We start from the raw sequence: 17,867 nt of genomic DNA, 5'->3' as shown, positions 1-17,867 counted from the left end.
TTGAGATATTAAAGCAGGTAAAATATATGTACAGATAAATCACAATTTGTAACTCCAAATGGTGGCAGTGATATAATAAACTGTCAGTCTCTCAAAAGTCTTTTCAGGGTATCCAGTCTGTCTCTGGGGATCCCAACTTTGCATCTGGCATACTTCTCTGTAAGAGTTCACCATCCTTTCTTGAATCCATATTTATAGCTCATTTACACAGAAAGGAAGCTGGGAGTGTCTTTACTCACATGGCTTTTCCTTTGATGTAAGAGACAGGAATGCATTTTGAATCTCTGACCTCCGATCATTACACACAATGACCATTTGCTTTGAAGCTTGCACTCTTCTTCATTTGCATTCCACAAGGCTTCATTGGAGTTTGATGGGTTATTTACTCACAGGTGTACACACAATGTAAATGTTTGCTATTGTATTGTACAGGAACAGATAAGTGAGAACAAAACAAATAGCGGCCCATTAGTTTCCATGAAGTTGAAACACTCTATACACTCTTTTGCATTCAACAATTACTTTGATCTATCCAAATAGAAAGTAAATTGGCCTGTGGCCCTGGACTGACCTGGTCTGCCATCAACGCAGCCTAAAAGACATTTAGTGCTAACAGATGACTACAACTCTGTCACCCTTTAAAACCATACATTGTAACTCATTTGTGCATATATATTCGCATCCTTTAACCTGTAAATAGCGCTCTCATTTCTTTTTCTTTTTCTAAATAAATCCTTAGTTTACCACAGGATTGGCTACATGTTGTCTGATGTGAGATCTGAGGCACAAATTAACCTGTGGTAAATGACTGGTCTCTTAGGACTGAAAACAACCGAATATTTTGTGATCTTTGATGTATGGAAACAAACTATCACTAACTGGCAAGATAAGACTAGAACGCCCACGGGAAAAGACTATGAGAGTGCTTCAGGAGTTCACATTTGTTACTGGGTTGGTGAAATCTAATTATAAAGCATACAACCAGCTGCCCTGCTTTTTTGACAGTCTGCCCCAAGGTTGGCACTCATGGACATGAATCACTCCAGACAGCCTGAGATATATTAAGAGATTTTACATTTTCTGTCTGATACACTACATACCTGTTCCTTTGCTTATATATGGGGGCTTGAAGAATTTCACAGCACCATACAAGTTGACTATAGTTCCGCCTTTAAGATGATTCAGAGGAGTATATGTGTATTTTGGTGCAACAGGCTGGAAAGAGACAATAAAAAAAGCGGATAGATATGAAAACATTGCTTCAAAAAAATCAATCCAAAATTATTTCTTTTAACCCTCCCACACCAAATATTGTCCTTTTCTTGCCATTTTTTAAAAAAATAAGCACTATCTAGTCTAGTTCCCTTAAGTGTCAAAGTTACATACAGCATAAAGGTACATACAGCATTTCTTTAATCCATTCTTATTTTTACAAAATAGTTCATTCTACTTTCACACAGGTATTAGAGCAGGAGTCTACCTTCTTCATTTTAGGAGCTCAAAATAAATATGTCCACTACCCACAGGCAGCAAGCAAACATGAGGAGGCATTTGATTTTCACTCTCCTTTTCTTTCTGTGATTGTGTTTTCCTTGTTATAAATGTAAACTAGTCAATTCAACTTATTTGAATGTGTCTGTCTCTATGTGAATGCAAACAGTATAAGCATGACAAAGCACACATGAAAATATCTTTTTAATCGATTTTAACTTCATCTGAGGACATTTTATAGACGCAGTAATAATCTGATAAAATATTTTTTTAATTCTTCTTTGCAGAGATCACCACGTACCATTACTGCTCTTAAGTCTCACATCTCCTGCAACAGTCATCCAGGGAAATTTCTCTGCTCTTAAGATTTTTGAACCTCTGAGGTTCTTGAAGGCTAGCTCAAGGGCTCTGTCCTACTGAGCATCCCCCCACATAAAGTTCCACAATGTGCCTGCCAGCTCCTTTCATGAACAAAAAAACCAGTTCCTCCAAATTAATTGAAGATGATAAAGAAATTCCACAATTTTTTCCTACAAAAACAACATAAAATGGACACACAGATGAAAGACCCACCTCATACCTCAAAAAGTTGAATCTCCAAACTGAGGGAGGGAGATGGTGGATCAGTGAGAATGCTGTGTGATACTTTCAAAGAATTATATACCTTCTTTAAAAATATCTCACACACAACATTTCCACTCTGTAGGTCTATGGATGTTTTAAACAAAAACCAATCACTGCAACAGGCAGCGTCAGATAGAGGCCAGTATTCAACAAGAACCAAGTTTTGTTTGTTTTTAAAATCAAAGGAAAGTAGAGATAGCTCTAACTTGTGAAAAGCACAAATACAGGCTCACAGATCCTTCACTTTCACCTTCAATATCGTGGTGCGGAACGTGCGGCAAACACAGATCACCATCTAGTTGTCGCCTGTATGGTGTTGATGCTCCAACAAGCAGGTAAGCCCTCTTGATGATGAAGAAGTTTGACATTGACGCACTGTGTGTGCCAGGTTTAGCCAACAGGTTTTGTATTGACATCAGAAATAGATACTCTGCTCCAGCTAATCTGCTAGATGATGTGGATATTGCTGGGTCCCTGTTGACTTCTACCCTCAACCAATCTGCCCAGCAGACAGTTGGCTATCAGCATCCAGCACACCAACCATGGCTATCAGAGGAGGCCTTCCAAATAATTAAACTGAAGGCCGCAGCCCGCCAGTTTAGTGATAAACACATTCATAATCAGCTGAAGCAATAATTTAAAACCCTGGCACTCTGCGATCACGAGGCATATTATAACTAAGTGGCGGATGATGCTGAATTTGGCTTAGCCATGGGCAACTTGAAGCCAGCATTCCGTGCCATTCACAAACTCAGCGGTCAAGAAATAGTCACTACAAATAGCATCCTGAACGACAGCCAAGGCCATCCGGGTAAATTGGATGATGACATTCTCTCACGCTGCATGGATCCAGACATTTGTACTGATATACCAACACTGGATGAAGTGAAGCATGCCATCTCTAAACTGAAAAACGGACGTGCACCCGGTGCTGATGGAATCCCCTCAGAGCTACTAAAATGTGCTATTGATCCTGTAGCAGAATCACTTCTGGCCATCTTTTATCTGGTGCGGAGAACTGGAACCCTGCCAACTGCCTGGAAGGATGGCATTGTGATCTCACTCTATAAGGGCAAGGGACCATGCAGTGAATGTCAGAGCTATAGGCCGATCACCTTGCTTTCTGTTTCAGGGAAGGTGTTTGCGCATGTTTTGCTGGCACGCCTGGAGCCTTTGATACATCGGAAGCATCATCCCCAACAGTCAGGCTTTAGAAGGAACAGGTCCACGTTAGACGCCATTTTGGCCCTATTTGTTGTTGGAGATGCATTGTGAGTTCAGGAAGCCCCTGCACGTAAGGCTGCATTTGATTCAGTAGACCATGTTGCATTATGGACAGCCTTACAGGGCATAGGTCCATAATGGCATAGGTCCCTACCATTCTGCTGGACTTGATTAACGAGTTGCATAATGGAACCACTGCCAATGTTCATTTGGGGAACCGGATACCAGTGACCTTTAAATCAGTATCAGGTGTTAGACATGGTTGCATTTTGGCCCCTGCACTCTTTTGTTGGGCCATGGATTTCATAATGCAGCATTCTGTTAGATCCATGGACTTCGAGATCGGTGATCCCTTACTTACAGACCTTGACTACACTGATGTTCTTTTATTACAAAGCCCTGACAGGTTTTGTGAGGCACTCCAGCATATGGAGGAGGAGTCAGCTAAGACTGGTCTCCATGTTTCATGGTCAAAGACAAAACTGCAAAATCTAGGACCAGGTTCACCTGCGACTCCAATCTCTCTGAACAACGAAACTGTTGAATCAGTTTCCAGCTTTTGCTATCTAGATTCTATACTTATTTGCTCCTCCAATTCTCACACGGAAATTCTCCTTTGGATTGGGATTGCAGCATCTGCTATGGGCCATTTACAACAGACATGGAATCAACATCATTTTAGTATGACAACCAAGTTCAGGATTTATTCAAGCTGTATCCTTCCCATACTGTTGTACCGCTACGAAACATGGACATTATGCTGCTCAAACTGGACAAAGCTGGAGGTTTTCTACATAAAATATCAATCTCATATATTGAGCATAAAGTGGAATGACTTAATCTGTAATGTAAATGTTTATGGTTGCTTGGGTCTACAGATTACTGAGGCCACTGTTCACAGGCAGCACCTTACATTTTTCGGACATGTCGTAGGGATGCCACAAGACGTTCCAGCGAACGCCATTCTCTAGGTGACTTGTCTGGGATAAAATTCTACCAACCGAGGGGTGGAGGTGACCCAGAGGCAGACCTCTTATTAAATGGGTTCATCAAGTCTTTTCTGATGTTGGACTCTCAGGCCGTCAAGCCTCTGCGGTTGCACAGGAACAGACCAAATGGCGAACAATTATTACGGCCAACTGTCTGGCTAAGCATTCAAGAGAGGGAGAGATATCCTTCACCAGAGAAATAAAAGCTTCCAATATTAAGCTAACTCAAATAAGTGCCAACCCAAAAGAAACAAAAATTCTACAACTGGAATAGTTTGGGTTCCCCTATTTGAGTTTCTGCTTTCCATTTTCTGCCCTGTTAAAAAGCTGTGTTCCAACCCAGAAGTCCTTTTGTATTTCAGAGGTGAGCAAAGTGATCCATGTTCCTACTTCACAAGGGTGCTGTGATACCTACTTTGGTCCCATTCCTGCAATGTTTTGTGTATGAGTGGACTCCTGAACCTGTGTGAACCTCAACTAAATCAACCTTTTCTAGAGTGCAGAAGTTTCCGCTAGTTGAACTTTTAAAGATTTTGGCAAGAAACGCACTGGAGAAGCATGAAGAACTATTTACAAAATGTTAGGGTATTTTCCATGCATGTTATTTGCAAAATGCAAAGCCAAAGAAATGGCCACTTAAAAATTATGTTCCAGTAAAGGAGATAGAAAAATTGTCTACTCATTCACTTTCAGTGAACCTTTTAAATTACATATGCAACTTAAAAAAACTACTAGAATATAAACTCACCATGGATGCTGTTTCTGAAGCAGTGACTATACTTGGCTTAGCATAAATCTGAGGAGAAGAAAAAGTCATCAGATTTATGGATTACAAATCTGAAAACAGTACAATACAATGGGATTAACAAATACAATTTCAAACTGCTTAAGCAAGTATTTTTAAAATTCTTTATTCTCCAACAAAAGTCAAGTCTGACTTCAGGCGATAAAAGATAAGCCAACACAATGCCTTTTTTCCTCCTTTTCTCCATAATGTATGAAACTACAAAAGCCTTACATAAGACTCTTAGATAAGAGTCTTAGCCTTACATAAAAAGAGAAAGGCCAGTGCTGGGTGCCTAGAAGTGGGGAGAGTGGAGTTCAGGTCCCTGCTATGCCCTGTGTGTCCCCTTAGGCAAGTCCCCTAGCTCCTAAGCATGACAGCCTTGTGTGCCTGATGGGGTCCTAACTCCAAGCCATGCCATGTTGAGGTTGTGTGAGGAGAAACAATAATGAGCATAAGTGCTCGAACAAGGGACACAGGAGGTGCTGCTGCACCCCCTGTCTTGAAATGGTTTGCATTATATACAGTGTTTACAGTTGGGGGCTCAATGGCTAGCAGCACCCGCATTACCCTTGGCAATGAATACGAGACACTCACAGACCCAGGAACTGGGTCATAAGTTCTTTAATGGGAGACAAATAACCCGAGCCCAATACCCTGAGTCTCCTATTCCCGCGGGAAATGACCATCCCAAGCCTCATCTCAGTATCCCCGTTTCCACTGCCATCACACTCTCCCTAATGCCAGCACTACCTCAGAAGCAGTACTGGGACTAGCAAGGTTTCCTTACGAGTTTCTCCCCCTACTTAGCTGACTCAGCTAACGCTTGAAAGACCATACCCAAAGCATACTTAACAACGGTTCACTGTCAAGCTAGGAGGGCGTATCTAGTGGAGTTCTGCAGGGGTCTGTCATAGGTCTAGTACTTGTCAATATTTTCATTACTAACTTGGATAATGGCATGGAAGGCATGCCTATAAAATATGTGGCTAACATCAAGCTAGGAGGGGTTGCAAGCACTTTGGATGGCAGAATTGGAATTCAAAATGACCTTGACAAATTGGAGAATAGCTCTGAATTCAACAAAATGAAATGCTATAAAGACAAATGCAAATCACTTAACTTAGGAAGGAAAAATCAAATATATAAATACAAAATGGGGAATAACTGGTAACTGATGGTAGTGGATCACAAACAGATTGAGCCAACAATGTGACACAGTTGTAAAATAGGCTAAATATTATGCTAGAGAGTACTAACAAGAGTGCCATATCTGAGACTCAGGAGGTAACTGTCCCACCCTACCTGGTTCTGGTAAGGGCTCAGCTAGAGTACAGTGTCCAGTTTTGGGTGCTGCACTTTACAAAGTGTGTGGACAAACTGGAAAGAGCCCACAGGACAGCAACAAATATGATAAAAAGATTCAGGAAATCTGACCTATGAGGAAAGGTTAAAAAAACCCTGAGCTTGTGTAGTCTTGAGAAAAGAAGACAGAATGGGGACCTAATAACATTCTTCAAATATGTTAAAGACTGTTATAAAGAGGATAGTGGCCAATTGTACTCCATGTCCACTGAAGGCAGGATAAGAAGTAATGGGCTTAATCTGCAGCAAAGGAGATTTAGGTTAAGAATAGTTAAAGACAAGGATAATTTGCAATAGGCTTCCAAGAGACACTGTAGAATCCCCATCATGGGTGTTTTTTATGAACAGGTTGGACAAGGCATGTCTAGGGATGGTCTAGGTTTACTTGGTACTGTCTCACTGCCAGAGGGCTGGACTTGATGATCTTTCGAGATCCCTTCCAGCCCTGCATTTCTGATTCTACATCTCTCAATATTCAAATAGTCAGCAAGCTTAAGCAATTTATGATTTGGAAAATCATATGATTTGGATATTTGGTTGACTAAAGTAAAAAAAATGCAGGCTAATTTAAAAGACATTGGTCAATAGGACTACTCTTGTGAGTAAAGTTAATGTGTTTGGAAGACTGGAACCAAAGTCACAGAATTATACCACAACAGCAGGGTCCACGTGGACATTTACTGTACAGCAGGCTAATGTGGGATAGATTTATACCATAACTTGCTGCAAACTACCTGTTCATCTAGACAAGCCCCTAGTCTACCAATATATCTGTTTGGCATGTGGTATGTTTTATAAGTGCAGTAAAACTAATGAAGCACTATTTTATTTGTAAATAATTATAGCAAGATGTTTGATATTGGTTTGCGGCTGGTTGTGATTAAGAAATTATGTTACACAAAGTGGCTAATACTTTACCTATCCATTGTTTCATGTATATGACTTTTAAGGGTGTTTAAGCATCCTATATTTACATCACTATCACCAAAAACTAATGCACCAAAACAGTTTGCACTATACCCCTTTTTCACTGGTTCACAATTCTACTGTGGCCTAAATAACCCATAGAGGTGTTTTAGAGACAAAATTTAATTCAACTTTTTTGAATTTAAAGAGTCAAAAAATCAGTTTAAAAAAGTTCCAGCCAAACACAAGTTTGGAGCTTGATACTTAGCATATAACTAGCCACTAATGAGGCTGTTTGATGTATGATTTTGGGTGAGAAATTTTAAAATAAAAGTTGTAAGTAACTGAAAAATCATTTCTGAGCCTGATCAGAGTAGTTGTCAGCTAAAGTGTTTTCAGCACATCACAACGCAGTCCTACTTCATTTCATATCACAACACTGCTTCTAGGGTGAAAAAACGCATACATTCACTGTTTAGCCTAGAACTGCTGCTGGGATAATTTGCATGAGGGATATTGAAAAATTGTCATTAAAATGCAGCAAAGATTATAAAAGCCTGGCTTATGAAAGACAAAAGACAATAACAGGTCTGAAATAAAGATCACAGATCCTGCAAGGAACATTGATTTCTTTTCAATAGAAAAGATACAGTCATCGCTATGTAAACATATGAACTGCTGGGCTTATTATCCCAGTCAAATAACAGCAGAAGCAAAAGAGGATAATGACCATTCCCACATCTCAGTAAGTTAGAAGAATCTATGGCCAACACCATTTAAGTGCTAACAGTATTAAAACAATTTTTTTTCTTAATAAATGAAAAATGAGAGGTCTAACTATGGATTAACATACCCTTTAGTGCTGCAGAGGTAAAAATATAACCCCACAACAGCCTGGAAATGAATACATTTACAGTGAGATTTTACACTGTGCCTCTAAGAAACATAGTGCTAAAGTAACAGCCAAGGGAGAGGGTAATTTATGATGATTTAAACCACCTTTGCACCTCTCAATTCCTGGCTGCTGCAGGATCAGTGCAGCCCACAGACTAACTCAGACAACTCTGGAGGGCTGTGTAAATTGCAACAGATGGGCAGAATAGCCAAAGCACTACACACTCTGACCCCAACCACAGCTCCTGATATATCCCTGCCATGTCAGCCCTTCCTTCATCACCACCTATATCTGGGGCCTCACTAGGCAGTATAAACTGCCTTGTGTAAAGTGTGCATCAGGGGAAATTCTTCCGTGGCCTGATCCAGCACTTTAAGATTCCCATTACTCTGCCACAGCTTTATAAAAGAGCTGTAGCACAGCACTTTGGTGCTCGCTGCAATTCACACCCCCGTAGTCAGCACTTGCACAATGTAGACATAGCCTATAGTACTTACAGCAATGTGTTTTTTCTATCAGTACCTTTTCTCTTCTGTTAAACAACAAATTAATGACAACTTGGACATCTAAAGTGGAAAATTGAACCCTGTATACCCACATACATAAACTGCTGATCCTGCATCTTCAGATACTTCCAGATGACAGCAGTGTCGGTCATCTTCATTTGCAGAAGGTGACTTAGCCACATTAAATCCAGCTACAACCATAATGTCCTATAGAAAAGACAAAATGTAACCAATAATTGACATTGTTCTTTATTCGATATGCTGTATCTCTAGGCCAACTTCCAACATACGCTTCAACAGTCCTGTGATGTCTCAGGTATCCTTAATATGGTGAAATGGCACACATGAAATCAGGAGTGACACCTGCAAAAAGTATCACCTAGTACTCACTAAATTGATCTGAAAGTTTATGGTTAATCTATGGAGGTGCTTAATGGGGGACAAATGTGAAATGATTCACATCACCCCGAACAACAGTGAGACTTGAACTAAATGCCTTGGATTCAAACATTCCCAGACTTCAAAACCCTGGCACCTCTCTTTATGGGCTAGATAAAAGAAGTACTGGGTGAAATTCTATGGCCTGTATTGGGCAGGAAGTCACGAGATTTCACAATGGTCCATTTTCTGACTTAGAAGCAGGGTGAAATTAAGGCGGTATAGGCTAGTACGGCGTACCAGTAAACAGTGATCATCAGTACTGGCCCGTATCCAGCTGACTTTCAAGCGCTGCCGACGGTGGCCCTGCTGAACTGGGGGAGGAAGGGAGCACAAAAGTGGCAGCAATGTTAAAGTGATGCCATGGCATTAGACCCTGCTTAAAGTGCTGCTGCGGCAACACTTTCATGTCGTTGCCCCTTTTGCCCCTCACATCCGTTCCCCCACTTCCCCACAGCTGCCTGGAACGGGCCAGGCAGCAGGAAGGACTGGCTGGGGGATGCTGGCCCCCCCCCCAGTCCCGCCCCTTCCACCCGAGGCCCCTTCCCTCCTGGGGGCTGGAGCTGGCCCCTGTACCAGTAAATCTTCAGCTTTACTTTCACCCCTGATTAGAAGTCTATGAGGTCCCTTGAAAAACGTGTCCTTTCATTATTTCAGACATTGTTTAGAACCACAAGTCTCATACCTTTTGTCTGTAAAATAAAAGTCATTTGTAATATGAAGCATAGCCATGGTCCCCTACCCCACCACTTTTAGTACTTCCGCTTATTTGAAAGAAAAATATGTCCACCACCAGTAGCAAAATCAGAAATGCCACCTGAAGGAAGAACGGAGAGTATTTTTTGTTGAAATATAATTCAAAGTACAAAATGCAGGAATATGCAAGCAGCACTTCTTTCTAAAAAGAATTTCTAACTACTGGACTAAGCAAAAAGGAAAGTATTAAGTGTTCTAGGGATCAACCTAGAGAATGGCACTAACAAGATACAAATATTCCATGTCCTTGAAATGTGCAAATCACACATTCACGGGTCCTTTACCAATGTAAGTAATTTGCAAGTGGTATAATTTATACACAAAATTCCAAGCTACATTATATGTATACGAATGTTTTTTAAAAGGTTGTTCCTTCAGTGTAAGTTTTTAAATCAGGAACACACACACATCCCTCAATCTCTCTCCCTGTTCTTTTTCAAACAAAGCTGTTTGCCCAACAGTCAATCTGGCATATAGCCAAAGGGAAGCTATTTTATGGAGACTGTCTTTTGTAAAGACATTCATGTTTTTTTTTAAATAGCTTTTAAATGTCAATGAAATGAAAACTATATTAAACCCATAATGGAACATGCTTGCATGAAATGGTTCTATTTGAGAAAGAATGTTGTACCATTGGCCTGTCAAAAAAGGAATAAAGAAAGTTATTAGTCACGGGGGAAGAGAGAAGAAAAAAAGATTTATACACTTCCTGGGCTGAGAATGAAAATGAATAAGAAATTTTCATTCTCTGCACACTTCAGCTATTTTACACCTATGCAGTAAATATTTATATAGTGACGCATCCAAAGGAAGCGGCAGGTCAAAAATGTATGCGACACATATACACTTTAGTCAGGACCTCAGTTGGGGCAGAACATTTAACATCAAAACCAAAATTGAATAGTTTCAACTGGTTTACTCATTTGCCAATGGCAGAGTATGCAGTAGTGGAGTTTAGCCAAACGTGAGATCATACAATTGGAAATTAACTACAACACCATGATGCAGAGAACAAAGTTGTCACAGAATGTTTACTACATAATGATTATGATGGCTGGTTTAGACCCAACAAATCCTGCATCTTGGCAGGAGGTTTGACTAGATCAGGGGTAGGCAACCTATGGCACGGGTGCCGAAGGCGGCACGCAAGCTGATTTGCAGTGGCATTCACACTGCCCGGGTCCTGGCCACCGGTCTGGGGGGGCTCTGTATTTTAATTTAATTTTAAATGAAGCTTCTTAAACTTTTTTAAAACCTTATTTACTTTACATACAACAATAATTTAGTTATATATTATAGACTTATAGAGACCATCTAAAACTGTTAAAATGTATGACTAGCATGCGAAACCTTAAATTAGAGTGCATAAATGAAGACTCGGCACAGCACTTCTGAAAGGTTGCTGACCCCTGGACTAGATGACACTTGAGGTCCCTTCTAACCCTATGATTCTAGGTCACTGTAATTTATTAGCACCTGCATAGTAGTGTCTAGTGACTCTAACCAAGAATGGGGCGTCTTTGTGATAGGCACTGTACAATCACAGTGAGAGAAACTCCCTGTGTCAAACAGCATAGTCTAAATGAACAGGGTAGGCAGAGAAAGGCAAATATTATCAATTCCATTTTACAGAAGGAAATTGAGTCACAGACAGATCAAGGCCCAGATTTAGGTTCCTCCACTCATTGTTGCAACACTAAGTGACTTAGGAGCCTAAGCCTCATTGAAAGTCAATGGTACACACACAGTCTCTTAAGTTTCTAAGTCACTTTTGAAAATTAGACTTAGATGCTGTAATGCTGAGCACAGCAATGCCTAAAATACCTTTAAAAATCAGGGCCTAAATGATTTAACCAAGGCCACTCTGTGGTGGAAAAATGGAAATTGATCCTAGATCTCCTCATTCCCAACGCAGTATCTTAAAATACTTTCCTCTCGATGCAAAAAACTCCAAACTCACCAGTGTGTTTCAGCAGCATTACTGGAACATCTACTCATCTCAGCAGTTATCTGGACAAGCAAAGTCTCAATGTACCATCCCCAGAAGAAAGTAAGCACTTTGCAGAATATATAGATAGATATGCTTCATGATATAAGCACATGCCTGGCAGTCCATATTTTAGACAAGGCAGCAAATGAGGGTGAGAACAAAACATGGGAAAAACTGGGCATGTTTCCCTTGTTGTGATACTGCTACAAAACTGAAAGGTGGATAAATTTTACAAAATAGGCAAACTAATGCAGAGAGAAGTGAGACTTGCCCTTGGTCACAGCAAATCAATGACAGTTTCACAAATAGATGCTCAGTCTCTTGCTTTACGTGCTAGGAATTTTTATTTATTTTACTTCAATATATAAAAATGTAGGGCCTCTCCTTCACCTGTTCCAATCCCTAAAATCAGTAAGTAACAATTTTTTTTAATTATTTAAGTTATGAATGTAGATATGTACAGTTAGGCTGGCCTATTTAGTATACCTCTGCCCTTCTGATATATAGCCACAAATTTAAGAAAGCCTGATACACTGTTGGAACACTAATGCAAAGTTGTGTTTAAAATGTGCACTGGTTTATATACAAAGTAAACACTAAGCACTTTGGAAGATCATAGAATATTAGGGTTAGAAGGGACCTCAGAGGTCATCTAGTCCAACCCCCTGCTCAAAGAACGACCAATCCCCAACTAAATCATCCCACCTAGAGCTTTGTCAAGCCTGACCTTAAAAACCTCTAAGGAAGGAGATTCCACCACCTCCCGAGGTAACCCATTCCAGTGCTTCACCACCCTCCATAGTGAAAAAGTTTTTCCTAATATCCAACCTAAACCTCCCCCACTGCAACTTGAGACCATTACTCCTTGTTCTGTCATCTGCTACCACTGAGAACAGTCTAGATTCATCCTCTTTGGAACCCTCTTTCAAGTAGTTGAAAGCAGCTATCAAATCCCACCTCGTTCTTCTCTTACGCAGACTAAACAATCCTGGTTCCCTCAGCCTCTCCTCATAAGTTATGTGCTCCAGCCCCCTAATTATTTTTGTTGCCCTTTGCTGGACTCTTTCCAATTTTCCCCACATCCTTCTTGTAGTGTGGGGCCCAAAACTGGACACGGCACTCCAGATGAGGCCTCACCAATGTCGAATAGAGGGGAATGATCACATCCCTCGATCTGCTGGCAACGCTCCTACTTATACAGCCCAAAATGCCGTTAGCCTTCTTGGCAACAAGGGCACACTGTTGACTCATATCCAGCTTCTCGTCCACTGTAAACTCTAGGTCCTTTTCTGCAGAACTGCTGCCTAGCCACTCAGTTCCTAGTCTGTAGCAGTGCATTGGATTCTTTCCATTCTAAGTGCAGAACTCTGCACTTGTCCTTGTTGAACCTCATCAGATTTCTTTTAGCTCAATCCTCTAATTTGTCTAGGTCCCTCTGTATCCTATCTCTACCCTCCAGCATATCTACCACTCCTCCCAGTTTAGTGTTATCTTGAAACTTGCGGAGGGTGCAGTCCATGCCATCCTCTGGATCATTAATGAAGATATTGAACAAAACCGGCCCCAGGACCGACCGCTTGATACTGGCTGCCAACTAGACATAGAGCCATTGACCACTATCTGTTGAGCCTGATGATCTAGCCAGCTTTCTATCCACCTTATAGTCCATTCATCCAGCCAATATTTCTTTAACTTGCTGGCAAGAATACTGTGGGACACTGTATCAAAAGCTTTGCTAAAGTCAAGGAACAACACATTCACTGCTTTCCCTTCATCTACAGAGCTAGTTATCTCATTGTAGAAGGCAATTAGGTTAGTCAGGCATGACTTGCCCTTGCTGAATCCATGCTGACTGTTCCTGATCACTTTCCTCTCCTCTAAGTGCTTCAGAATTGATTCCTAGAGGACTTGCTCCATGATTTTTCCAGGGACTGAGGTGAGGCTGACTGGCCTGTAGTTCCCTGGATCCTCCTCCTGCCCTTTTTTAAAGATGGGCACTACATTAGCCTTTTCCCAATCATCTGGGACCTCTCCCGATTGCCATGAGTTTTCAAAGATAATGGCCAACGGCTCTGCAATCACATCTGCCAACTCCTTTAGCACCCTCGAATGCTGCGCATCCAGCCCCATGGACTTGTCCTCGTTCAGCTTTTCTAAATAGTCCTGAACCACTTCTTTCTCCACAGAGGGCTGGTCACCTCCTCCCCATGCTGTGCTGTCTAGTGCAGCAGTCTGGGAGCTGACCTTATTTGTGAACACAGAGGCAAAGAAAGCACTAAGTACATTAGCTTTTTCCACATCCTCTGTCACTAGGCTGCCTCTCTCATTCAGTAAGGCGCCCACACTTTCATTGACTTTCTTCTTGTTGCTAACATACCTGAAGAAACCTTTCTTGTTACTCTTAACATCTCTTACTAGCTGCAACTCCAAGTGTGATTTGGCCTTCCTGATTTCACTCCTGCATGTCTGAGCAATATTTTAATACTCCTCCCTGGCCATTTATCCAATCTTCCACTTCTTGTAAGATGAATCTGGACCCCACACCCACCCACCCTCCCACACCCACAAGAATCTAGTCTTTAAATGTTCATTTTTTCTCATGGGGGAAAAACCCTCCCATTCACATTTTGTTCTTAAAAGAAACAAACAATACATAGCCAGTAGTGGTCACTATTAGGCTGTGTCTACACTACAGCTAAGATCAATGCTCTAAGATCGATCCACCAGTGGTTGATTTAATGGATCTAGTGAAGACCCATCAAATTGACAGCAGATCGCTCTCCAGTCGACCCATGTACTCTACACCCTATGAAAAGAGTAAGGTAAGTTGATGGGAGAGTTTCTCCCATCTACCCTCCCATGGTGTAAAACTTATGGTAACTAATCTAAGGTACGTAGCTGGAGTTGTGTACCATGGGTCAACTTACCGCAGTAGCGTAGACATAGCCTCAGTTGGTCATTTCCAAATGGACATTAATATTAAGAGAAGCCACAAACGAAATTACCTAAAGAGGTCACAACTACATTATCCTTGTAGTATGTGAAATGAGCTGCATTAAACTTGTAAAATAATAAAACATTTATTGTAAGCAGAAAGCTCGAGATAGTGTTTAATTACTCTAAAAAATTTCCTTCAGCATTTAAAATTCAATGATTTCTTAAGTGAGGTGGTGGCATTTTGAGAACTTAAAAAAAAAAAAAAAGAGGTAGCTGAAAATATGGTCCAGTAAATTAAAATCAAAGTCCCAATATTGGAAAGTCACCAAATAAAGGTGCAGATTAAACAAACAGATGGAGGATAAAAATACATCTTGTACTTTTCCATATCTTATACATGTAATTATTTTTCCTATTGTACTGATAAACTTTTATCTTGATTAATGAATGGAGGAATTAGTAATGATCTCAGAGGTACAGTTAATATACCACTGATTTTCTTCTGGGCTTTTCAGACTATTATAGAAAGAAAATCCTGCCTCTGAATTGAAAATATGAAGTGATCTGCATTTCTCTGGTGAATCTCACAAGGATCATTCAGCTAAAACGTGTTTGCAATTTTTAAAAAGATAACAGTATAAAATACATGCTGTGTGCCAGATATAAGTGCTTCCTTCAGACATCAATGGCCCCAGGACCTCTCATTACAGGGTGGGTGGTTTATATGCAGAGGGCTCCACACAAAAAGATGGGTCCTCCTGTATGAGTCCTTCCTCCACTGCCCAGCTTGATTCACTTAGGCCTGCTCAATTCTAAAGCACAAAGGGGCAAACGGCATTAATGCTCCACAGACTGGCTGATTTCTTCAAGAGACATTTTCAAGAATTTTCTGTAAAACTAAATTCAGGTCAATAGCTTTCCAAGTTTTTTACATTCAATTTGCATCTAAAAAGTGTCCAGTCCTAATAAGATTTACCTTTTTCTCCTACATGTAAATATATAGGAGGCACACTGATGGGTGTGCAACTCCTGTCCAGAATCATGTGAGCCACACACTAGTGTGACCAGAGACAGCTGCCGGTGAACCTGGTGCTCACCCCACTGGGCAGGGCTGAGGATTCCACAGCCACATCAGTGGAGCTGACTGGCCTGGGGGCTGGCTCCTGCGAGCAGTGGCCCAACATGCTGCTGCTTTTGCCACTGCAGTTCCTTACCCGGTCTTCTGTATGTATACACTTGGACTGAGATTGAGTTGGAAGTAGGAGACAGACTTGCTGAAAGTCTCTGGGTAAGGATAAAAGGGGTAAAAAACGAGAGTGATGTCACAGTAAGGGTCTAACTACAGACCACCTAACCAGGAAGAAGAGGTGGATTTTTTTTAAACTAACAAAACTATCCAAAGCACAGGACTTGGTGATGATGGGGGACTACTCAGACATCGGTTGGGAAAATAACACAGCAGGGCATAGATTATCCAACAAGTTATTGGAATGTATTGGGGACAATTTTATTTCAGAAGGTGGAAAACGCTACTAGGGGAGAGGCTGTTCTAGATTTGATTTTGACAAATAGGGAGGAACTGGTTGAGATTTTGAAAGTGGAAGGCAGCTTGGGTGAAAGTGATCATGAAACGGTAACGTTCATGATTCTAAGGAATGGTAGGAGGGAGAACAGCACAATAAAGACAATAGATTTCAAGAAGGCAGACTTTAGCAAACTCAGGGAGTGGGTAGGTAAGATCCCATGGGAACCAAGTCTAAGGGGAAAAACTAGTGAAGACAACTGGCAGTTTTTCAAAGAGACCTTATTAAGGGCACAAGAGCAAACTATCCCACTGCATAGGAAAGACAGGAAGTATGGCAAGAGATCATTGTGGCTTAACCAGGAGAACTTCAATGATCTAAAAATAAAAAAAGAGAGTCCTACAAAGACTGGAAACTAGGTCAAATTACAAAGGATAAATATAAACAAATAACATAAATATGCTGGGACAACATTACAAAGACCAAGGCACAAAATGAGATCAAACTAGCTAGAGACATAAAGGGTAACAGGAAAACATTCTACAAATACATTAGAAGGAAGAGGAATATAAAGGACCAGGTAGGCTCATTGCTCAATGGGGAGGGGGGGAACAATAACAGAAATGTCGAAGTAGCAGAGGTGCTTAAATGACTTGTTTCAGTTTTCACCAACAAGGTTGGTGGTGATTGGACATCTAACAGTGAATGTCAGTGAAAATGAGATCAGATCAGAGGCTAAAATAGGGAAAGAACAAGTTAAAAATTACTTAGATAGGTTAGATGTCTTTAGGTCACCACAGTCTGATGAAATGCATCCTAGAATACTCAAGGAGTTGACTGAGGAGATATCTGAGCCATTAGCAATTGTCTTTGAAAAGTCATGGAAGACGGGAGAGATTCCAGAAGACTGGAAAAGGGCAAATATAGTGCCAATCTATAAAAAGGGAAATGAGGACAACCCAGGGAATTACAGACCATTCAGCTTAACTTTTGTACCCGGAAAGATAATGGAGCAAATAATTAAGCAATCAATTTGCAAACATCTAGAAGATAATTAGGTAATAAGTAACGGTCAGCATGGATTTGTAAAGAACAAATCATGTCAAACCAACCTGACAGCTTTCTTTCATAGGGTAACAAGCCTTGTGGATGGTGGGGGAAGCAGCAGATGTGGTATACCTTGACTTTAGTGAAACTTCTTATACTGTCTCACATGACCTCCTCATACACAAACTAGGGAAATACAACCTAGATGGAGCTACTATAAGGTAGGTGCAAAACAGGTTGGAAAACAGTTCCCAGAGAGTAGTTATCAGTGGTTCACAGTCATTCTGGAAGGGCATAATAAGTGGGGTACTGCAGAGATCAGTTCTGTTCAATATCTTCATCAATGATTTAGATCAGTGTTTCCCAAACTTGGGACGCCGCTTATGTAGGGA

General features: G+C 40.9%; 1 protein-coding gene across 9 annotated transcripts in view; it reads right to left on the bottom strand.

Annotated features, from left to right (window-relative positions):
• POT1 (protection of telomeres 1) overlaps positions 1–17,867 on the bottom strand; it is a 170,360-nt gene that overhangs the window by 113,597 nt on the left and 38,896 nt on the right. For 7 of the 9 annotated variants that reach the window (XM_050936142.1, XM_050936141.1, XM_050936143.1 and 4 more), the window contains 3 exons: positions 8,881–8,991; positions 5,077–5,124; positions 1,101–1,215 (listed from right to left, as the gene is read on the bottom strand). In XM_050936142.1, coding sequence (XP_050792099.1) covers positions 1,101–1,215; positions 5,077–5,124; positions 8,881–8,991 — 274 coding nt within the window. The remainder of the gene's footprint in view (positions 1–1,100; positions 1,216–5,076; positions 5,125–8,880; positions 8,992–17,867) is intronic. The other 2 variants (XM_050936149.1, XM_050936150.1) reach the window with 2 other exon arrangements.

Source organism: Gopherus flavomarginatus, chromosome 1 (genome assembly GCF_025201925.1).
Source record: "Gopherus flavomarginatus isolate rGopFla2 chromosome 1, rGopFla2.mat.asm, whole genome shotgun sequence".
In the NCBI taxonomy this organism is placed as follows: Eukaryota; Metazoa; Chordata; order Testudines; family Testudinidae; genus Gopherus; species Gopherus flavomarginatus.
Note: the sequence above shows the minus strand (reverse complement) of the source record. Positions and strands in the feature narration are given on the sequence as shown.